At 44.0% G+C, this 24,857-nt stretch overlaps 1 protein-coding gene and 1 pseudogene across 3 annotated transcripts in view; both read left to right on the forward strand.

Annotated features, from left to right (window-relative positions):
• The window catches only part of LOC115847991 (zinc finger protein 211-like), an 18,608-nt gene extending 13,878 nt beyond the window's left edge, over positions 1-4,730 (forward strand). For all 3 annotated transcript variants that reach the window (XM_030848265.2, XM_070044358.1, XM_070044359.1), the window contains one exon: positions 235-4,730. In XM_030848265.2, coding sequence (XP_030704125.1) covers positions 235-2,225 — 1,991 coding nt within the window. In that variant the 3' untranslated portion in view covers positions 2,226-4,730. The remainder of the gene's footprint in view (positions 1-234) is intronic.
• LOC138842439 (zinc finger protein 211-like) lies at positions 2,237-23,225 on the forward strand (annotated as a pseudogene).
• Positions 23,226-24,857: the final 1,632 nt, after the last annotated feature.

The following is a 24,857-nucleotide window of genomic DNA, read 5'->3' on the forward strand; positions in this document are numbered from 1 at the left end:
GGTAAAGGCCACTGACAAGGAGTGAATTGCACAAGACGCCTTTCGCTTTGGGCCCCATCCAGTCCTTGTGTCCTGTACTTGGTGAGAACAGCTGCTTCTCAATTTGACCCCAAATTCATTTCCTGAACACAATCTTGTGGACTGGTTCTTTCACTTGTCAAATGTAGACTTGTGATGGCCTCACTCCCCGCAATAAACTCAACATGAACTTCATCATCGCTTCTTTGTTTTCAGGTTCTTTTCCTGCAGTTGAGGATGAAGAGATGCCTTCTGAACAGAATGTATCTGCAGAAGGAGTGTCACAGATGAGGACCCCCAGGGCAGGTTCATCTCCTGAGAGGGCCCAGCCGTGTAAGATGTGCATCCCTGTTTTGAGAGACATTTTGCACTTGGCTGAAGAGCAAGGAACAAATAGGGGGCAGAAAGCATACACATGTGGGGCATGTGGGAAACAGTTCTATTTCACTGCAAACCTTCAAGAGCACCAGAAGCAGCACATTAGCGAGAAACCCTTCAGCTGTGATATGGGGAGACCCGCATTTTTCAAAAGCTGCACAATCCATGTAATGGAGAATCTCTCTACCTACATGGAGATTGGGAACAACTACGTGGCCAACATGGAACTTCAGCCACAGACCACTAATACCAGGAAGAAACTGAACAACAGTAAGGAGTGTGAAGCTGTTTTTCACAGTGGAAAAGGTCATCACAGCTGGGGAGAAGGCAAGAAAGCCTCCAGATACACAGAAATACTTATTCAGGATGAGAGAGTCCTCACTACTGAAGGGTTTTGTGAGTTCAGAGAATCCGGGAAAGCCTTCACCCAAAGAACTAACCTTATTCAGCATGAGCAAGTTCACACTGGAGAAAGGCCTTATGAATGCAGCCATTGTGGAAAATTTTTTAGCCACAAATCCCATTTCCTTACACATCAGAGAGTTAACTGTGGAGGAACACGCTATGACTGCAGTGAATGTGGGAAATCCTTTAGCCTAAGGAAGTACCTCAGAGCACATAGGAAAATCCACAGTGGAGAAAAGCCTTATGAATGCAAGGAATGTGCTAAATCTTTCATCCAAAAGTGGAACTTAATTGAACATCAGAAAATTCACACTGGAGAAAAACCTTATCAATGCACCCAATGTGGAAAATATTTTGCCCGCAAATCCAATTTCCTTGCACATCAGAGAGTTCACACTGGAGAAAAGCCTTACGAGTGCAATGAATGTGGGAAATCTCTTACTACTAGCTCTGGCCTCTATTATCATCTGCGAGTTCACACTGGAGAAAGGCCTTATGAGTGCAGTGAATGTGGGAAATCTTTCACTACTTGGTCGATCCTTTGTAATCATCAGAGAATTCACAGTGGAGAAAGGCCTTTTAAGTGCAGTGAATGTGGGAGATTCTTTACTCGAAATGAAAAACTCAGTGCCCATATGAATGTTCACACTGGAGAAAAGCCTTATGAGTGCAATAAATGTGGGAAATCATTTACGAGTAGGTCGAACCTTTGTAATCATTGGAGAGCTCACAGTGGAGTGAGGCCTTTTGAGTGCAGTGAATGTGGGAAATTCTTTAGCCAAAAGGCACACCTCAATGCCCATAAGAAATTTCACACTGGAGAACAGGTTTATGAGTACAATAAATGTGAGAAATCTTTAACTCCTAGGCTAAACATCAAGTGTCATCAGAGAGTTCATACTAGAGAAAGGCCTTATGAGTGCAGTGAATGTGGGAAATCTTTTGTTGCTAGGAGTGGCCTCCAGTATCATCAGAGAGTTCACAATGGAGAAAGGCCTTATGAATGCAGTGAATGTGGGAAATCTTTTACTGCTAGGTCGAGCCTTCGTGACCATCAGAGAATTCACACTGGAGAAAGGCCTTATAAGTGCAGTGAATGTGGGAAATGTTTTACTGGTAGCTCTAGCCTTCTTCGTCATCAGAGAGTTCACAGTGGAGAAAGGCCATATGAATGCAGTGAATGTGGGCAGTCATTTATTAGTCGATCCTCTCTCTATGATCATCACAGAGTTCACACTGGAGAAAGGCCTTATGGGTGCACTGAATGTGGGAAAGCCTTTAAGCAAAGACAGCTCCTCCGCATCCATAGGAAAATCCACACTGGAGAAAAGCCTTTTCAGTGCAAGGAATGTGGTAAATCTTTCACCCAAAGGTGCCACTTGATTAAACATCACAGAGTTCATACTGAAGAAAGGGCTTTATGAATATCACGAACATGGCCAGCAGTGATATTGAAGGAGTTCCAGGTGGTAAGAGAGTGAGAAGAACCTGTGCAGCTAATGGACCATTTCTAGAGAGGAAACTGAGACACAGAGATGATGTGTCATCTGTTTGTGATCTCCCAGAAATGGACAGTGATCTGGGCTTCAATGCCAGGTTGCCTGGTTCAGGATATCGAGAGTCTGGTCACTTCACTCCTCCCCTGCCCCCACCCCCAGGTTTGGGGACTGAAAGAACACCTTGTCCATCCTGACACTTCTGTGCTCCGACACCCACACAAGGAGCTCTGCTCACACCCCAGCCCCATGCTGATGGACAGGATTATCTTTTCTCTGGGAACCAATATTGATGACTTTCCTGTGACTGACTCCATTTATGTATCCAACAAATCCAGTGCTGTGATTCAGTTATTATTATTGGCATTTGTGAAAGAAGGGGTGTCCAGCTCAGAGATGTTGAAGGACTTCCACAAGGGCTCACTAATGCCAGGCCTTTGATGAGAGTGGTTCCTCTACACCCTGCACCCGTCCACTGTCTTCTCTCCTGCCCCTCTGAGCAGGGCCTCCACTTGCTGTGTCCTGACCATGAACTACCCACATCTGACATCTGCATCACTACCAGGGTCTCCAGCTTCATTTTCACCAGTACACATCTCCTGGAAACACCATCCTGCTTGGGAAGTTCTCCACAGGGACAGCAGCACTAAGCCAGGGACTCCGGACTGGGTCATTGGTGTCACCCCAGATTTGACACAGGTTCTATCGCCATATGCAGTGATTCGTTTCCAAGGTCCTGTCCATCTTTACATACCCACCTCAGGATGTTCCTGTTGCCCTGTTATGTGGTTGACCCACTCACTGTTCTGGGCAGTGTGACGGACACAAAAGGACTAAGAATGTCCAGCATGGCCCTACGTGACCTGGTCTCCAAGCATCCTCTTCCTAAGCCCTTGATCCATTGCCTCACTGTTCCTCCCATCCCTCGAGAAAAAGTGTTAACTCACCAAAATGATGATTGTTAATTAGCAAGAACTTGCCCTCCCTGCCTTGGGACCCACACTTGATCAACCTACCTTAAAAACTAAGATTGAATGTAGGCTGACCCCTCCCATGAAGACTTTAAAATTCATCTATAAAAAGTTATGATTTTAATTACATTTCTTCAGGATTTCTTTTTTCTTTTTGACCGTGTCACACAGTATGTGTGATCTTAGTTCTTCTGATCAGGAATCTAACCCATGCCCCCTGCTGTGGGAGCCTGGAGTCCTCACCACTGAACTGCCAGGGAATTCCCTTTCTTAGGATTGTTGATGTTGAATTTTTGTTTTTCATGTGTCTGTTTTTTACCTGTGTCTCCTCTCTGGTTAAATTTCTATTTCTGTCTTTTGCCTATTTTTATTTTGTGAGATATGGCTATTTTCTTTTTTTTTTTGACAAAAGAGAGCTGGTGAACAGCAAAGACATCTGTTAGATTTCACTCATTCATCAATAACGTGAGTGATTTCTTTTCTGAATGTAATTGTAATTTGGAATAGTGAAAGAATATGTTCTCAAGTTTTTCTCAATTTTATACTATGCATAATGTAATGGCCACATACATTATACAGGTTTAGGAATAATCTGCATTATTAATATATTCTACCTTAGTGTTAAGTCCAGACATTCAGTTACACAATAAATTAATCTCTGGTTTGTAGTGTTTGCCGGTTTCCGTGTATAAATATTCCAACCATAATCAAGGTCAAATTGCCAACATAATTTCACTGAACATTCATTTGGGAAGCATTGCCAGTAGTCCACTATTGTATTCTTTTTCCACCATTACAGGTACAGTAACCGCAATTTTAAGAATGTAGCTAATAAACCATAGTAGAATTATAATAAAGTGATAGGTTTTGCATCTTTCTTTTGAAAATCATTTACTGGATGAATAGTTGACTTAAGTTTTACCTAGTTGAAATGTACATTTTGACATACTTGTGTATAGCTCTCCAACCGGTTTCCTCCTGCCATTGTTAATTTATCCTCAACATTAAAATGACTGATGCAAGAGCATATTCTACTTTTGTAATAGCTATTTTCAAATGTATATATAAATGGAATGACTGTGTTGGACCCTTCCTGTATCTTATATCATTTATCCTGTTTATGCACTTTTTTTGTGTTTGTGTATCAAGACTTACTTCGTAGTTTTTAAAATTTATAATCCTAGGTATCATGTCTTTGAATACATAACTTCTTAGAATGCATTTCTAAAATAAGAGAACCCTGGGACTACCCTCATGGCACAGTGGTTAAGAGTCCACCTGCCAATGCAGGGGACATGGGTTTGATCTCTGGTCCGGGAAGATCCCACAGGCCACTGAGCAAGTGAGCCTGTGCACCCCAACTACTGAAATCTGCGTGCCTTAGGGCACACGTTTGGCAACTACTGAAGCCTGTGCTCTGCAACAAGAGAAGCCACTGCAATGATAGCCCTTGCAAAGCTTCGAAGAGTAGCCCCTGCTCATTGAAACTAGAGAAAGCCTGCACACAGCAATTAAGACCCAACACAGCAAAAAATATATATATATAATAAAAGAGCCCTTCATAACTCCAGTAACTTTATTACACACGGAAGTATTCTAAATGTCAGTCCATGTCAGCACAACCAGGGACACTGTGTGTTAGATTTTGAATGCTAACACCCGTTGATTCAGCCTGGACCTACAAACTAATGTACCATTACACAAAGGATGTATGACAGAAGTGAGACCCTGTTGGGGAAATAAAATGGGAGGTGCTGACTCCGCACAGCAGGTGTGGCCACACAAACACTCCAGGGACATTGTGGCACAGGTATGTGTTAGGAATGCTCAAAATTCTCATGTGTGAGCCACACACAGTCACACAGTTCTCGTGTATCCGTGTGGTGAGGTGAGTGCAGACTGGCTTGGAAAAAACAACCTCTCCCACATCACCGCAAGTTTGATGATGCACTGATGGTGTTCAGTTCAGGGACTGGGTCACAACTTGTTAGAAGCTGGAGATTCACATCTGTGAGCAGCTTTGTCAAGCGAAGGACTTGGGGTGGGGTTTTACAGCCTTTATGGGAGGTGTCAGCCTGCACTGAGCCTTTAGCATTTGGACTAAAGTTTGTCAACGGTGAGTCCCGAGGCGATGTGGGCACATTCTTTCTTATTAGCAATCATTTGGTGATTCATATTTTTCTGTTGGGGTAGGAGGGACAGTGGGGCAGTGGGTGAGGGGGTTAGGAGGAAGAGCCTTGGGGTCAGGGAGAGTGCCACAGTGGACATTCTTAGTCATTTTGGGCCCCTCACAGTGCTCAGAATAGTGACCAGGACAATTTGGACACAGGCACATCCTGAAGCGAGTTTGTGCAGAAGATGGACAGACCCTTGGAAACAAATCACTGCATATGGCATATGGTGGAGGCCAGTATCACATCTGGGGTGACACTGAAGACTGTGTGGTTTCCTGGGTTGGTGCTGCTGTCCCTGTGAACAACTTCACAAAAGGGAAGGTGTTTGCAGGGAGATGTACACTGGGGGAGGTGGAGCTGGAGGCCCTGGTGGCGATGCAGACGTCAGGTGTAGGTAGTTCATTGCTGTAAGACAGCAGATGAAGTCCATTCAGGGAGGTTTAGAAGAGAAGCCAGTACACCTGTGCAGTGTAGAGGAAGCACTGTCATCAGAGGCCTGGCAGCTGTGTGCCTTTGTGGACACTCCTCAACCTCTGTGCAGACCCCTCCTTTCACAAATTGGAAGACTAATAATAGACTGATCAGTGGGCAGTTTGGGTATATAAATGGGGTCATTCACAGGAAAGCCATTGATGTGGGTTCCCAATCAAAAGATAGTTGTGTTCATCTGCATGGGGCTGGGGTATGAGCAGGGCTCTTGGGAGAGAGACAGAGGGTATCAGGATGGACAAGGTGTTACTTGAGTCCTCAAAGCTGGATAGGGAGGGAAACAGAGTGCAGTGACCAGAATCCCCATGCTCTGAACCAGGCAACCTGGCATTGAATTCCAGATCCCTGTCTCTTGCTGGGAGATCATGAGTAGAGGACAGCCACCCTCTGCCTCTTTCCTCCCTAGACATGGTCCATTTGCTGCAAGATTAACGCACCTGCATCCTCCTACCCTCTTATCACCTCACACTCCTCCACCCCCAGTGCCCTCCATGACCTTTCTGTTTCCTACTACATCTAAACACACTCAGGGGCTTCTGGTTGTCCAGTGGTTAAGACTCCAGGCTTCCACTACAGGAGGCACAGGTTTGATCCGTGGTTGGGAAACTATGGGCCCACATGCCACGTGGCATGGCCAACACACCCCCCAAAACAAAAAGCACACCCTCAGTCCTCTCTCTCATTTCCAAGCTAAGGGAATGGGACTCCTCAGAACCACCTGACACTATCTGTTGTCCTTGGAGCAAGACATAAGAAGGACCTGGGGCTGCAGAGTCCAGAGACTTCTGCGTGGATTCTCTCTGACCCCCTCTGGGATTGTGAGGTTGAGGAAGTTCCCTGTCAGCCCTTGTTTTCCATTTCCTTAGTCCCGGAATGGCAGTATTAGCAATTCCTTCCATTGATTTAGAGGACAGGGGAGGGTACATGTGTCATGAAAGCCCCTGAGTACCCAGGTGGCCCCCTAGGTGCCTCTTTTGAGAGGTGGATAAGGATCCTCCCTTCCTCTGTCTGTGTCTATAGAAGTAGGTTCAGGTTTAACTGAAATGAACTTAACAGTGGCAAGGAAAAAATTATTCTGATATTTATTAAAATGGTAAGACATTCTTTATTCAGTACCACTGGGATATGTGTCAAGATTATTACAATATGGGAGAAAAATTTAGTTCAACTTTAGATATAGTAAAGACAACTGAGGATTTATAGACAAGGAGCAGATTGAAGGGTTCAGTGGATGGAAAATTATTAATGGGAAACATCAAGCGTGAGGGGGGTTCTTGTTACATTGACTTAATAAGAATCTTGCTGAAGAAAGACCTGAGACATCAGATATCAGAAATAGGAATTGAGGATTTGATCAGAGGGTCAGGTATCAATGGTTGGATTATTACCTAACTACCTTTGCAGTTTTCTTTCTGAGACTGAGCTAAGCCATTCCTGCAAGGATGTGGGAAAGGCCAAAGACCAGTGGGGAAGAGAGCTCAAAGGAATCTGACTAAAGCTTAGGCAAAGAGACAGGGGTCCCATGTTCAATCCCTTGTCGGGGAATTAGATCCCCCATGCATGCCGCAACTAAGCGTTCACATTCCACAACTGAGCAGTCCGCATGCTGCAACTAAAGATAGCGCATATCACAATGAGGGTCTGGCACAGCCTAAATAAATAAATAAATATTTAAAAATAAAATATAGGTTAGACAGAGACTGTCAGTTCCTGTTGTTCAAGAAGGAAGAGACCTTTTTTCCTCTGAAGAACACAGGGTTTTTTTTTCTCATTTGTTTGCTTTTGTTCCTTAAGGAATAGCTGAGAGGAAATCAAGGTGTACATGGAAACTGGCAGAAGGACTCCTGTACAACGAAGGATGTAAGAAACATACATATGTAATTGGACAGGAAGGGAAGAAAAGTACTGGGGTCAAAAGATGTGTGACTCAGAGGAGAAGGGAGATCACATGGGCAGACACCCAGACAGGGCAGTGACCTGATCGAGCCACAGATTGAGTGACCCAGTCCTAGGTTCTATATGGTAGAAGCAAACCTCCTTACTTGTCGGAGGACCAGTGGGACAGAGAGAAAGTTTGGAGGATCCTGGACTCTGTTTGGAAGGAGTGTGCATGCTCCCACCTGGCCCTGGGACCGGGCAGAGAGAGGTCCGCTTCAGCAGCTGCCGGTTTCCAGTGAGCAGGTTCACCACACACCCCGGCCAGAGCAGAAGAAATGCTCTGGCTACACTAACTCCATGCCCCAACATATAGCTGGATCTGGGGCAGTCAAGACCAGGGAAAGACTCCATTTATGGATGAAGAGGCAAGCTAGTCCCAGGGCAGAGCCCAGGTGGGGCTGCAGTGGCCATTGTGGGAACTTGCTCCACTGGTACATGAGAAGCAGCCCACATCTCTGATGGTAGCTGTTTGGCCACAGCTCACCCACTCCACCATACATGCAGAGAAACCACACTGGCTCTGCCTTCTCCCTGTGGAGCGGTGCCACAGCAGGGCGGGAGTGGTGGAGGCTGGAGACACTGGTCAGCTGGGAGAGAGTAAGGGGTCTTGTCCCAGAGGCAGGATAATATATGAATAATTGCCCAGCCTGAAGACCAAAGAAAGAGCCCAGAGACAAGGACAGAGACATCAGTGGTTTAATGGATATGGATCTTACTAATCCAGAGCAAGGTCCATGATAGACGCTCCACCATGGTGCAGACACATTAGCTAGGAAGTGGCAGCAGTCTTTTTTACTGTGGAGCAGAGGGAGTTTACCTGATTTAAAGGGAATTGATGTGAGGTTGGCTCATCAATTCTTAGGGAAACCAGCAGAGGAGTATGCCACTCACAGTCCCTTTGATAAACTATCAATGTGAAGAAGTTATGAACTAAAGATTAGAACAATCACTAGGACTTCCTTGGTTGCGAGTGGTTAAGAATCCGTTTGCCAATGCAGGGGATGTGGGTTCGATCCCTGGTCCGGGAAGATCCCACATGCTGCGCAGCAACTAAGCCCGTGTGCCACAACTACTGAGCCTGCGCTCTGTGACCCGCATCCCTCAACTACTGAAGCCCACACCTAGAGCCCATGCACCCCAACAAGAGAAGACACCAGAATGAGAAGCCCTGAGCAGCACAATGAAGAGTAGCCCCCTGCTTGCCACAATTAGAGAAAAGCCCGTGGGCAGCAATGAACACCCAACACAGCCAAGAGAGAGAGAAAGAGAGAAACAAAGAAAGAAAAAGAAAAAAGAAAAAGAAAGACACACGATCACCATCTGTGGCTAGAGAAAGAAGGTAGGCATTGACTGATTAGGTCTTATGATTAAGAGAGAAGTTCTGCCATGTGAGTAGGGTGCTGGTGAGTCAGACTTGGTGGAGCAGGCGGTGTATAAAGAACAACAATACAGCCATTTTTGGTGCCCAATTATACCTCAGCGTTTCTCAGTTGGGCACAATCACTGACGATGCAGGCAGGAGAGCCTTTTCTGGGGGACCAAAAGTAGTGCTTTCCCTCTTGTTTAGCTGCCTCAGCCCTGCTGAATATCTCGTCTCCATATTCCCAGTTACGGCCCTGTAGCTTTTTTTTTTTTTCTCTGACCATAGCTTACAAAATTACTTTTATCACGTCAGGCTGCATGCATTTCAAGAGCAATAGAATAATGTTTACTTGCTTCTAATTACCAGTGGATGTAAACTTGGGTTGGCTCCAAGGAGTCTGAGATTATGTCCAAACACTTAAGTAATCAGTAGCATTAAAGACTCTTAAATGCTCCGATGAATCTCGCCAATTCTGTCATGGATCCCCCACACCTTAAGAAGGATGGAGCCTCCTCCCCTCCTGCCCCCCCCATTGATTTCCCAGCGCTCCGCGCGATGCTACTCGGTTTTTTCCTGGTGTTTCTAGTGGGGAGCGCCACTTCTTGAGCCTTTACCCTTACATTACCCGGAAGAACTTGCGATAAGGCGAAGTTCATCCAACGAAAATGTAGAAAATGGACATTTCCGGGAGGGGGAACATCAGGGAGGGGGACTTCCGGTGTCTTCGTGGCAGACGTCTTGATTGTTGATGAGGCTGTGGACCTGGTCAATAGCTCCGCTGTACGGTGTTGAGAAAGAGGTGAGGGGTCTAGGAGGCGAAAGTGGAGGGTTTATGCGCACTACACAGGGACGGGTCTTAGGGACGGAGACGACGACGCCGCTTGCGGGGAGTAACCGTGCCGACTCCGACCCGGTCGCTGGACTGTCGACGCTCCGCTCCGCGCAAAGGCTCCGATGGCGGCTCCTGCACTGAGGGACCAACCTCAGGTAAACGCTGCGGTCTCCGGGTTCTCGCCTGCCCGTTTCCCCACCGAAATACAAACGCCCCGAGTGAGCGGCGCCTGGTCACGTCTGGTCCAGGACAGTGAGGGCTTCAGGGGTGTTTTATCTATTTCTGACCACCAGTGTATGCGGTGTGAGTGAGGCTTGGAGATGCAACCAAAGCAGGAACATTCCGGAGACGTGTATTCCGTCTTGTTTCTGCGAGGAATCAAGTTTGAGGCCAGGCTGTATCTGCAGTGGTAGCTGAGAGGCTATACTTTTCTTCTTAGGGCCCTCGGATCGGTGGAGAGTTTTGAGCAAAGGAAGGACACAATCTGAGTTAGGCTTTTAAAAATTCTCCAAAGCCTGTTCAGTGGAAGAAAAGACTCTAGGTGGGCGATGAGGACTTTGAGGCAGAGGGAAGTTGTGGAATTTCCAAGGTCACAACTGATAAACGGCAGCACTGGGAACGGAGGCAGGGAGGGGAGATTAGCCAGTCAGCCCGAGATTATCTGGCTCTGGTTCCGCCATAGGGCCAGGGAAGGTCTGATCCCCTGGAGTACCACCATGGTCACTTTCTTCTATGGCCTGCTTGTTCCCACAGATTCCCAGGGCTGCAGAAGCACTTTCAGTGAATGGAGGTTGTCCCAATCCCTCACTTGTTTTGACCCCCAGGCACGCATTCTCTGTATTTGAAGTGTCTTAGGGCTCTTCATCTGCCATTCTACTAGCTTTTTGGTTGGGGGACCTTGGAGAACCTCATGCTCTGGGTACTGAGTGCAGGCCCAGACGTTCTATGGAGGGAGTATGGAAGGTTACTCCAGAACCCACACCAGTATGTGGAAGTACTTTGAGGTGAGGTTGAGTTGGTTTAGGTAAGTGCAGGTCTCCTTTATTTTCTGGTGGGAATAAACAGCACAGAAAAGCAGGATTTCGGCTTCAAATGACTGCCTGTGTGTTCTGGAGGTATTGGGAGATTCAGATCAGAGGAGGGAAGTTTTCTACCCCAGGTCTCAAATGGCTCCATCTTTTTGGGCAGTAGGGGAAATGTGTGGGAAGATGGATTGTGGGTTTTCAGGGGTGAGACCGTTCATGGTTTAATTTGTTCCTCTTATACCAGGGCAGTGTGACCTTTGAGGATGTGGCCGTGTACTTCTCCTGGGAGGAATGGTGTCTTCTTGATGAGGTTCAGATACACCTGTAACTTGATGTCATGCTGGAGAACTTTGCAGTTGTATGCATGCTGGGTAAGGCCCTCACACCCACCCCTATCCTCTGAGCTAGGTTCTTCCTTTCTTCTCTTCCTCAAGGGCAGCTCTGTCCTCACATCTGGAACATGGGCACTGCTTTCTTCTTAAATTCCTTGGTTATGTGCTGTGGTTACTATGGCTAGGCAGAGTGCATCTCTAATCCTTAGTGCCCGAACACCAGTAGCCCCGAAGTTGCAGCTAAAGATTCAGGGTCAGTAGTTTTTTTTGTTGATTGTTTTTAATTTTAATGAAGTATTGTTGATTTACAATTTTGTTTTAATTTCTGCTGTACAGTAGGTCTGTGGTTTTCCGTTTAAAATACAGCAGTGTTTACATGTCAATTCCAAACTCCCTAACTATCCATCCCCTTCCCCCTTCCCCCTTGGCAACCACAAGTTCATTCTCTATGTCTGTGAATCTGTTTCTGTTTTCTAAACAAGTTTATATGTATCAATTCTTTTTAGATTCCACATATAATCGATAACATACGTTATTTGTCTTTGTGACTTACTTCACTCAGTATGACAATCTCTGGGTTCATCCATGTTGCTGTGAATGGCATTATTTCATTCGTTTCAGTGGCTGAGTAATTTTCTGTGGTATATAAACACCACATTTTCTTTATCCATTCAACTGTCTACGGACATTTAGGTTGCTTCCATGTCTTGGATATTGTAAACAGTGCTGCATTGAACATTGGGGTGCATGTATCCTTTCAAACCATGTTTTTCTCTGGATATACCACGAGGAATGGGATTGCTGGAATATATGGTAACTCTATTTTTCGGTTTTTGAGGAAGCTCCATACTGTTCTCCACAGTGGCTGTACCAATTTACAGTCCCAGCAGCAGTGTAAGAGGTTTCCTTTTTCTCCACACCCTCTCCAACACTTGTTATTTGTAGATTTTTTAATGATGGCCATTCTGACTGGTGTGAGGTGATACCTCATTGTATTCAATAGTTTTGATTTGCATTTCTCTGATAATTAGCAATAATGAGCATCTTTTCATGTGCTTATTGCCCATCTGCGTTTTTGCTTTAGAGAAATGTCTATTTAGGTCTTCTGGGTTGTTTGTTTTCTGTTACTGAGTTGTATGGCTGCTTAGATATTTTGGAAAATTAAGCCCTTTTCAGTTACATTATTTGGCAATAAGTTATCTTTTTGTTTGGCTTATGATTTACTTTGCTCTGCCAGAGCTTATAAGTTTGATTACGTCCCATTTGTTTATCTTTGCTATTATTCCTGTCGCCTTTTTAGGGTCAGTAGTCTTCCCCTCTGCCTGGTTGTAGATCCTTCCTTGTTTGCCCTTTCTATGGCCAAGTGACTGTCCAAATTAATGGTACTCAGGTTTTGCTCCATTTTGGTACCTGACATTTTTTTGTGTGACTGTGTGACAGTATTGTCACTGATGTGGTCACTACTACAACAGACCATGAAGTATGGCTGCAAGACACTTTTTCAAGGTTCCAGTTTCACTGTATCCACACCAGTGTCTGTTATTTTCTTTCTTTCTTTCTTTCTTTCTTATTTATTAATTAATTAATTTATTTTTGTTGTGCCGGGTCTTAGTTGTCACAGGCGGGCTCCCTAGTTGTGGCTTATGGGCTCCTTTGTTGCTTCTTGTAGGCTTCTTAGTTGCACCACACAGGCTACTTAGTTGTGGCATGCAAACTCTTAGTTGTGGCATGCATGTGGGATCTAGTTCCCTAACCAGGGATCGAACCCCAGCCCCGTGCATTGGGAGCATGGAGTCTTAACCACTGTGCCACCCGGGAAGTCCCAGAATCTGTTATTTTCTGTTTTTTGTTTTGTTTTGTTTTGTTTTGCCCTCACTGAGGGGCATGCAGAATCTTGGTTCCCCAAGAAGTGATTACCAGGGATCGAACCTGCACCCCCTGCAGTGACAGCATGCAGTCTTAACCACTGGACCACCAGGGGAGTCCCTGTTATTTTCTGTTCTTTTGATCATAGCCATCCTAATGGGTGTGAAATGGTATATCTTTCCCATTTCAATTACATCCCTTTTGGTGTGCTTATTGGCCATTTGTATATCTTTAGAAAAATATCTGGTCTAGTCCTTTTTTTATTAATTAATCAGGTTGGTTTTTTGGTTGTTGTTGAATTACAGATTTATCCATAGATTCTGGATATTAATCCCCTTTTTTTTTTTTTTTTTTTTTTTTAGGGGTTGAGCTATTCTTTTTTATTTTATTGATTGATTGGCTGCGTTGGGTCTTCTGCTGCTGCGCGCGGGCTTTCTCTAGTTGCAGCGAGCGGGGGCTCCTCTTCATTGCAGTGTGAGGGCTTCTTATTGCGGTGGCTTCTCTTGTTGTGGAGCACAGGCTCTAGGCACGCAGGCTTCAGTAGTTGTGGCACATGGGCTTCAGTAGTTGTGGCTCACGGACTCAAGAGTGCAGGCTTAGTAGTTGTGGCATGCGGGTTTAGTTGCTCCATGGCAAGTGGGATATTCCTGGACGAGGGCTCGAACCCATGTGCCTTGCATTGGCAGGCAGATTCTTAACCACTGTGCCACCAGGGAAGCCCTTAATCCCTTTTTGTATACGTGTTTTGGAAATGTTTTCTCCCAATCTGTGGTTTCTTTCTTACTGTGTTTATAGTGTCCTTTGATGTTAAAAAGTTTTTCATTTTTTTCCGTTTCCCCCCCCCCAGCTTTCTTGAGTTATAAATGACAAATAAGATTGTGTAAATTAAGGTATGAGACAAAAATTGTTCATCTTTATGAGGTCCGGTTTGTGTAGTTTTCGTTTTGTTGCTTTTGCCTTTGTTATCAAAGGCAAGAAATCATGGCTGAATCCAACATTCTGAAGCTTTTCTTGTTTTTTTTTCTTAGAATTTTTTAGTGTTAGCTCTTATGTTTAGGCCTTTTATATATTTTGAGGCCTTTGTTTAGTCCTATAGTTTAGGCCTTTGATATATATATTACGTTTAGGCCTTTGAGTTTTTGTGTATGGTGTTAAGTAAGGTTCTAATTGCATTGTTGTGCATGTGGGTATCTGGTATTCCCAGCACCATTTGTTGAAAAGGCTGTCCTTATTCAGTGGAAACCATACTCTTCTTAGTAATTATTGCATCATATATTTGACGGCTGATTTTTAGACACTCTAGTCTCTGTTCTATTCCATTGGAGTATATATCTGTCATTAGGCCAGTAGCACTTTATGCTGTTTTGCTTACTGTAGCTGTATAAGACAGTTTGAATTCATGTGTTGTAAATCCTTCAACTTTTTGTTTTTCACAATTACTTTGGCTGTATCGAATCCCTTGAGAATCTATGTGATTTTGAGTCTGAGTTCTTCTGTTTCTTGAAGGCATCATTGTTTTTGATAGGGATTGTGGTGAATCAAAAAAATCCCCCATCTGAATGTTAAAATTGATGAACTTTCACGAACACATCATTATCACTCAAAATCTAAAATTTGCGATAGAGTTCACTCGTGGTGTTGTACATTCTGTGGGCTTTGATAAATGTATAATGACATGTATTTACCATTATAGTATCATAAAAAATGTGTTCATTTTCAACTAAAAATTCTCCGTGTCCCACCTGTTCATCCCTTCCTCCCCCATACTCCTTTGTATCCCCTGATTATTTTTTTACTCTGTCATTAATTTCCCCTTTTTGAGAATGGCATATCTTTGGACTCATACAGTATGTAGCCCTTTCATCTTTGCTTCTTTCACACAGTAATACGCATTTAAGTTTTCTACATGTTTTTTCATGACTTGATAACTCATTGCAGTTTAGCTGTAAATAATATTGCTGTTCTCTGGATGTATCATGTTTATCCATTCATCTACTGAAGGACTTCTTGATTACTTCCAAGTTTTGCAAGTTGTGGATAAAGCTACTGTAAATATCTGTTTGAAGGTTTTTGTGTGGATGTCCGTTTTCAAATCCTTTGTCTAAATACCACAGAGTACAATTGCTGGAGGATATAAGATTATGTTTAGTTCAGTAAGAAAGTACCAAACTGCCTTTCATAGTGGACTGTACCATTAAGCATTCCAGTCGGCAATGAATGAAATTCCTGTTGCTTCACACTGTTGCCAGGATATGGTGTTGTCAGTGTTTGGATTTTGGCCATTTTTATAGGTATGTATTGGTATCTGCCCTTTTTAAATTATTTATTTATTTTATTTTTGGCTGCACTGGGTCTTTGTTGTTGCGCATGGGGTTTCTCTAGTTATGGCAAGCAGGGGTTACCCTTTGTTGTGGTGCACAGGCTTCTCATTACAGTGGCTTCTCTTGTTGCGGAGTACGGGCTCTAGGTGCACGGGCTTCAGTAGTTGCAGCATGCAAGCTCAGTAGTTGTGGCTCTTACCTCTAGGGTGCAGGCTCAGTAGTTGTGGCGCATGGTTGCTCCCTGGTGCTTAGTTGCTACCCGGCATGTGAGATCTTCCCGGACCAGGGCTCGAACCCGTGTCCCCTGAGTTGGCAGGCAGATTCTTAACCACTGCGCTACCATGGAAGCCCTGGTATCTGCTTTTGATTTGTATTTCCTTGCATCTTTGTATATGCTAAATTTTCATGTGGATGTCTTCTTTTAATGAGGTGTCTGTTAAGGTGTTTTGCTCATTTTGTATTTGGGTTGTTGTTTTCATACTGAATTTTAAGGGGTTTTTGTACTTAACTTTTAGGCCCATTATCCATTTTGAGTTAATTTTTTGTGAAGGGTGTAAGGTTTGTGTCTAGAATTCATTTCTTGACATGTGATGTTCAGTTGTTCCAGTACTATTTATTCAAAAAACTTCATTTTTCTCCATTGTATTGCACTTGCTCATGTGTCAATGGTCTGATGAGTATATTTCTGTGGCTCTATTTCTGCGCTGTCAATACTCTTCATTGATCAGTTTCTCTATCCTTTCAACAATACCACACTGGTTTGATTACTTCTTTTTTTTTTGCCTGCTAGGCCTCTTGTAGGATCTTAGTTCCCCAACCACGGATTGAACCCCTGGCCCTCAGCAGTGAAACCGTGGAGTCCTAACCAAGGGACCACCAGGGAATTCCCAGGCTTGATTACTTTAGATACTAAGTCTTATTTTACTTTTTCTTTCTTTCTTTCTTTGTTTTTTTTTAAGATAGTAAGTCTTGAAGTTGAGTAGTGTCAGTCTGCAACCTTCGTTCTTCAGTATGGTGTTGGCTATTCTAGTACTTTTGCCTCTGTGTATAAACTTTAGGATCAGTTTATTTATATCCACAAAATTACTTCCTGGGGTTATGATTTGGACTGCATTGAAACTATAGGTGAAGTTGGGAAGAACTGACATCTTGACTGTAGTGGGTCTTCCTATTTATGAACGTGAAATATCTTTCCATTTATTTAGTTCTTTGATTTTTTCATCAAAGTTTTATAGTTTCCCTCATGTAGATCTTGTACATGTCTTGGTAGATTTATAACTAAGTATTTCTTCCTTTCTCTCTCCATTTGTTCGGTGGTGGGGGTATTAATGCACATGGTCTTGTGTTTTTAATTTCACATTTCACTTGTTTATTCCTGATGTATAGGAAAGTGATTGACTTTTGTATCTTATCCTTGTATGCTGAAACTTTGCTATAATTGCTTCCTAGTTTCAGGATTTTTTGTTGTTGTTGTTCTATATTTTGGTTTTTACATAGCTGGTTATATCATCTATGAATGAAGGCAGTTTGATTCCTTGCTTCCTGATCAGTATAACTTTAATACAACTTTCTCTTCTCATTGCATTAGTTATGACTTATAGTGTGAAGTGGAAAGCGAGTTGTAGGAGGGAACATCCTTGCTTTCTTCATGTTACTGAGAATGTTTCTAGTTTTTCTCTAGTAAATATGATGATAGCTGTAGAGCTTTATTTAGATAAAGTTGAAGTTGTTACCTATTTTTAGATTACTAGGAAATGGAGATTTTGATCATGAATGGGTGTTGGATTTTCTAAGATCCCCCCCACCCCACATCTGTTGATGAGATCATGATTGGTGGATTTTATTTTTATTTATTATTATTTTTTTGGCTGCACCACAGCTTGCAGTGTCCTAGTTCCCTGACCAGGGATTGAACCCAGGCTAAAGCAGTGAAAGTGCCGAGTCCTCACCACTGGACTGCCAGGGAATTCCCGCAGGTGGGTATTTAAAGTGGATTTCTGGACTTCCCTGGATTGCATAGGGGTTAAGAATCCACCTGCCAATGCAGGGGATATGGGTTTGAACACTGGTCCGGGAAGATCCCACATGCTGTGGAGCAATTAAGCCCATGCACCACAACTACTGAAGCTGGCATGCATAGAGGCCATGCTACACCACAAGAGAAACCACCACAATGAGAAGCCCGTGTACCACAACAATAGAGTAGTCCCTGCTTGCCGTAACTAGAGAAAGCCCACACGCAGCAACAAAGACCCAATGCAGCCAAAAATAAATTAAAAAATAGGGCTTCCCTAGTGGCTCAGTGGTTAAAAATCCACGTGCCAATGCAGGGGACATGGATTTGAGCCCTGTTCCAGGAAGATCCCACATGCTGCGGAGCACCTAAGCCCGTGCACCACAACTGCTGAGTCTGCACTCTAGAGCCTGAGAACCACAACTCCTGAGACCGTGTGCCACAACTACTGAAGCCCGTGCACCTAGAGCCCCAGCTCTGCAACAAGAGAAGTCACTGCAGTGAGAAGCCCATGTAGCACTGTGAAGATTATCCTCTGCTCGCCGCAACTAGAGAAAGCTGTGCACAGCAACAAAGACCCAATGCAGCCAAAAATAAATAATAAGTAAATTAAAAATTTTTTCTTAAATTAAAAAAAAACAACACAATGAGATACCACCTGACACGTGTTACAATGTCTGTTATGAGAAAGAGAAGAAATAAGTGTTGGTGAAGTTGTGGAGAAAAGGGACCCCTTGTGCACTGTTGGTGGGAATGTATACATTGTTGCAACTACTATGGAAAACAGTACGGAGAATCCTTAAAAAATTAAAAAAGGAACTTCTGTATGGTCCAGCAATTCCACCTCTGTGTATTTATCCACAGGGAGTGAAATTATCATATCAAAAAGGTATCTGTGCCTCACGTTTATTGCAGCATTATTTATCATATTCAAGAGATGGAAACAACCTAAGTGTCCATTGATGGATGAGTGGATCTAACAAACATGTGGTATATATGGCATATTATTCAATATTATACAATCATAAAAAAAGATGGAAATCTTGCCATTTGCCTCAACATAGATAGACCTTGAGGACATTATGCTAAGTGAAATAAGTCTGAGAGAGAAAGACAAATCCACTTGTCCCACTGTTTCCACGGAGGATTGGTTCCAGGAGCCCCTGCATATACTGAAATCTGTGGATGCTGAAGTCCCATAGTCAGCCCTCTGATTCTGAAGTTTTCCCATCTGTGGATTCATCCAACTACAGATCACGTGATCCTGTGTATATTTGTTGAAAAATATCCATGTACAAGTGGACCCAAGCAGGTTTAACTGTACTACATGAGTATACTTACATGCTGAATCTTTAAAACAAGAACAACACCAAACTCAGATACAGACAAAGGATTAGTGATTGCCAGAACTGGGCAGGTGGTTAGATGAAGTGAGTGAAGGGTGTCAGAAGTTACAGACTTCTAGTTATAAGATGAGTAAATCCTGGGGATGTAGTGCACAGCATAGTGACTTTAGTTAGTACAACTGTATTGTATATTTAGAAGTTTCCAGAAGGGTAGATCTTAAAAGTTCCCATCACAAAAAAAAAAAAAAAAAGTTCCCATCACAAGAAAAAAAAATGTACCTATGTATGTTAACTAAACTTATTGTGGTAGTCATAGCAGTGTATACATAAATCAAATCATGTGGTACAACTTAAAGAAATACAGTGTCTCATGTCAGTTTTAGGTCAATGAAAGTTTTTATCTTCTCTGATGCTCTTCCTTTCTCTATGAAACCCAAATTTTTGATCTACATCATTTTTCCTCTCTGAAGAACTACTTCTAATATAGTCTCACAATTTTTCTGTGTCTAAGAACGTGTTTAGGGCTTCTCTGGTGGTGCAGTGGTTTAGAGTCCGCCTGCCGATGCAGGGGACACGGGTTCTTGCCCCGGTCCGGGAAGATCCCACATGCCGCGGAGCGGCTGGGCCCGTGAGCCGTGCCTGCTGAGCCTGCGTGTCCGGAGCCTGTGCTCCGCAACGGGAGAGGCCACAAGAGTGAGAGGCCCGTGTATCGCAAAAACAAAACAACAACAACAAAAGAAAACAAAAAAACAAAAAAAAAAGAACGTGTTTATTTCATCATCAGTGTTGGAGATTTATGTTGCTGGTTACCAAATTCTAGGTTGGTGATGTCCCCTCTCTCTTACCACTTTGAATATTTTACTCCATTCAGTTCTTATTTCCCTGAGTTCTAAGGAGAATTCAAATGTAATTGGTTTTTTTTGGCTCCTCTTGGGAAAGGTCTTGATTCCTTTAGCCTCTTTTAGGTTGTTGTTTTCTGCATTTGAATGTGGTAAGCCTAAAGATGTAGTTGTTTTGGCATTAAACCTGCCTCATGTTCCCTGAGCTTTCTGGATCTGTTTGTTGGTGTCTGACATCATTTTGTTAGAAATTCTCCATCATTATTGCCTCAGTTATTTCTTCCGTTTCTTTTTTTCATTCTGTTTGAGATGTTTCCATATGTGTGTGTTAAATTTTTTGTTGCTCTCACACGCGTGTTGTATATTCCGGTATTTTATTTTATTTTATTTTTTGTCATTTTTCAGTTCGCTTTTCAGTTTTGGAAGTTTCTCCTAAGAGAACATGAAGCTTAAATGTTCTTTCATTAGCTGTATGCAGGGTATGAATAAGCCCATCACATCATTCTTAATTTCTGTTATAGTGTACTTGATCTTTAGCATTTCTTTTTAGTCCATTTTTAAAATTTTCATCTCTCAGCTTACATTTCCCTTCTGGCATTGTATGCTGGCTGCTTTATCCATTAGTAGACATTAATTAGCATATTAGTCATGATTATTTTATATTCCCAGTGTGATCGTTCACACATCCCTGTGATATCTGATTTTGATTCTGAAGCTTTGTCTTTTCAAACTGTTTTGTGGGACACTGCAGATTTTCAGAAGACGCCATGGTTGCAAAGAGTTAGATCAATTAGGTTCTGCCAGTACAATAGTTGTTTAGGTGGGGAGATACATTCCTAACATTTTGTACTCCATCCACTGTATATCCTTCCCTCTGGCTCCACCGGATGTTCTTTTTTTTTTCGGCCACACTGCATGGCATGCCCGACCAAGAATTAAAGCTGTGCCTCCTGCATTAGAAACAAAGAGTTTTAACCACTGTACCACCAGGAAAGTCCTTCCACCAGACATTCTTTTTTTTTTTTTTTTTTTTGTCGGTACACGGGCCTCTCACTGTTGTGACCTCTCCCGTTGCGGAGCACAGGCTCCAGACGTGCAGGCTCAGTGGCCATGGCTCACGGGCCCAGCTGCTCCGCGACATATGGGGTCCTCCCGGACCGGGGCACGAACCCGTGTCCCCTGCAACGGCAGGCGGACTCTCAAGCACTGCGCCGCCACGGAAGCCCACCAGACATTCTTTATGTAATATTTAAATGTTGTGTATTGTGTACTGAGTTCCTCTGGGCCAGTGTTGGCTATTCAGCCATCCTGACTATGTTAGGACTTGTATTATTTGTTTCCCGTGTAGTTGGTCAGATTGGTATGGAGAGTCATTAGGGCTTTACGGAATGGACATGAATCTGGTTTCAGCAAGAAGCCTCAGAGGTAGCCTGATTACGATGAATGGCAGCTGAGAGAGGCCATGATATCAGGGCTGTGTTCAAGTCATATCAGGAAGTATGAATTCCTTGTGACTAATGTTTTAGTGCCACTGTCGGTGGCTGCAAAGCACTTCTCTCGATTTTCTCCATTCGTGACATTCTGCCAACTTGTCTTTTCTATTTCCCATTTTTAGTATGACTCCGGCCTCGGATTCATTCTCTAACACCTCTCTAAACCACTTATCTCATGTGGTCTTTACACTGATTTTCCCATAGTACCTACTGACACTGCTTGTGTTCTCAACATAAGGAATCCTTTAATATTTCTTGAATGCCAGCGACATGTTTGCAGTCAGATTTTTGGAGGTCTGGACATACACTTCTGTACACTATCACAGGTCACCAGGAGATGGGGTCCTGGTAAAAGCCATTGACAGAGGAGTGAATTATAGAGGACGCCTATCGCCTTGGGCCACATCCAGTCCTTGTGTCCTGTACTTGGTGAGAGCAGCTGCTTCTCAAGTTGACCCCAAATTCATTTCCTGAATACGATCCTATGGACTCGTTCTTTCACGTGCCAAATGTAGAATTGTGCTGGCCTTACTCCCCCCAATAAAGTCAACATGAACTTCACCATCACTTCTTTGTTTTCAGGTTCTTTTCCTGAGTTGAGGATGAAGAGATGACTTCTGAACAGAGTGTATCTGAAGAAGGAGTGTCACAGATGAGGACCCCCAGGGCAGGTTTGTCTCCTGAGAAGACCCAGCCCTGTAAAATGGGCATTGCAGTCTTGAGAGACATTTTGCACTTGGCTGAAGAGCAAGGAACAGATAGGGAGCAGAAAGCATACAGATGTGGGGCATGTGGGAAACAGTTCTATTTCACTGAAAACCTTCAAGAGCACCAGAAGCAGCACATCAGAGAGAATCCCATACAATATGGTATGCAGAGACCCTCATTTTGGAAAAGCTGCCCAATCCACACAATAGGGAATCTACCTACCTACATGGAGATTGGGAATGACTTCGTGGCCAACATGGGAGTTCAGCCACAGGCCATTATTACCAGGAAGAAATGAAAAAACAGTAAAGAGTGTGAAGCTGTATTTCACAGTGGAAAATATCATCACAGCTGGCGAGAAGGCACGAAAGCCTCCAGCCACACAGAAATACTTGTTCAGGATGAAAGAGTCCTTACTAGTGTAAGGTTGTGTGCGTACAGCAAATGTGGGAAAGCCTACACCCAAACATGTAAACTTATTCAGCCTGAGCAAGTTCACACTGGAGAAAGGCCTTACTAATGCAGCCATTGTGGAAATTATTTTAGCCACAAATCTGGTCCCCTTGGACAGCAGAGAGTTAACTGTGGAAGAACACTCTGTGACTGCAGTGAATGTGGCAGATCCTTTAGCCTAAGGAAGTACCTCAGAGCACATAGGAAGATCCACAGTGGAGAAAAGGCTTATGAATGCAAGGAATATGCTAAACCTTTCATTGAAAAATGCATGTTAATTGAGCATCAGAGAGTTCACACTGGAGAAAAAGCTTATCGATGCACCCAGTGTGGAAAATCTTTTGCCCGCAAATCCAATTTCCTTGCACATCAGAGAGTTCACACTGGAGAAAAGCCTTATGAGTGCAGTGAATGTGGGAAATCTTTTGTTGCTAAGGGTGGCCTCCACTATAATGAGAGAGTTCACAATGGAGAAAGGCCTTATGAGTGCAGTGAATGTGGGCATTCTTTTACTAGTCGATCCTCTCTCTATGATCATCACAGAGTTCACACTGGAGAAAGGCCTTATGGGTGTACTGAATGTGGGAAAGCCTTTAAGCAAAGACAGCTCCTCCGCATCCATAGGAAAATCCACACTGGAGAAAAGCCTTTTCAGTGCAAGGAATGTGGTAAATCTTTCACCCAAAAGTGCCACTTGCTTAAACATCACAGAGTTCACACTGAAGAAAGGGCCTTATGAATATTGCAAACGTGGCCGGCAGTGATATTGAAGGAGTTTCGGGTGGTAAGAGAGTGAGAAGAACCCGTGCAGCTAATGGACCCTTTCTAGAGAGGAAACTGAGACACAGAGATGACGTGTCATCTGTTTGTGATCTCCCAGAAATGGACAGTGATCTGGGCTTCAATGCCAGGTTGCCTGGTTCAGGATATCGGGAGTCTGGTCACTTCACTCATCCTCTGGCCCCACCTCCAGGTTTGGGGACTGAAAGAACACCTTGTCAATCCTGACACTTCTATGCCCCGACACCCACACAAGGAGCCCTGCTCACACCCCAGCCCCATGCTGATGGACAGGATTATCTTTTCTCTGGGAACCAATATTGATGACTTTCCTGTGACTGACTCCATTTATGTATCCAACAAATCCAGTGCTGTGATTCAGTTATTATTATTGGCATTTGTGAAAGAAGGGGTGTCCAGCTCAGAGATGTTGAAGGACTTCCACAAGGGCTCATTAATGCCAGGCCTTTGATGAGAGTGGTTCCTCTACACCCTGCACCCGTCCACTGTCTTCTCTCCTGCCCCTCTGAGCAGGGCCTCCACTTGCTGTGTCCTGACCATGAACTACCCACATCTGACATCTGCATCACTACCAGGGTCTCCAGCTTCATTTTCACCAGTACACATCTCCCGGAAACACCGTCCTGCTTGGGAAGTTCTCCACAGGGACAGCAGCACTAAGCCAGGCACTCTGGACTGGTCATTGGTGTCACCCCAGATTTGACACGGGCTCTACCGCCATATGCAGTGATTCGTTTCCAAGGTCCTGTCCATCTTTACATACCCAGCTCAAGATGTCCCTGTTGCCCTGTTATGTGGTTGACCCACTCACTGTTATGGGCAGTGTGAGGGACACGGAAGGACTAAGAATGTCCAGTGTGGCCCTACGTGACCTGGTCTCCAAGCATCCTCTTCCTAAGCCCTTGATCCATTGCCTCACTGTTCCTCCCATCCCTCGAGAAAAAGTGTTAACTCACCAAAATGATGATTGTTAATTAGCAAGAACTTGCCCTCCCTGCCTTGGGACCCACACTTGATCAACCTACCTTAAAAGCTACGACTGAACGTAGGCTGGCCCCTCCCATGAAGACTTAAAAACTCATGTACAGGGCTTCCCTGGTTGCACAGTGGTTGAGAGTCCGCCTGCCGATGCAGGCGGTTCATGCCCCGGTCCGGGAGGATCCCACATGCCGGGGAGAGGCTGGGCCCATGATCCATGGTTGCTGATCCTGCACGTCTGTAGCCTGTGCTCCGCAACGGGAGAGGCCACAATAGTGGGAGGCCTGCGTACCGCAAAACAAACAAACAAAAAATGTATAAAAAGATTATGATTTTAGGGGCTTCCCTGGTGGTGCATTGCTTAAGAATCTGCCTGCCAATGCAGGGGACATGGGTTAGAGTCCTGGGACGGGAATTTCCTACATGTCACGGTGTAACTAAACTCGCATGCCACAACTACTGAAGCTCGCGTGCCTAGAACCCATGCTCTGCAACAAAGAGAAGCAACAGCAATGAGAGTCTCATGCAGTACAACGAAGAGTAGCCCCCACTCGTGCAACTAGAGAAAGCCCGTGCACAGTAGCGAAGACCCAATGTAGCTATAAACAAACATAAAT

The sequence above is a fragment of the Globicephala melas genome, chromosome 19 (genome assembly GCF_963455315.2).
Source record: "Globicephala melas chromosome 19, mGloMel1.2, whole genome shotgun sequence".
In the NCBI taxonomy this organism is placed as follows: domain Eukaryota; kingdom Metazoa; phylum Chordata; class Mammalia; order Artiodactyla; family Delphinidae; genus Globicephala; species Globicephala melas.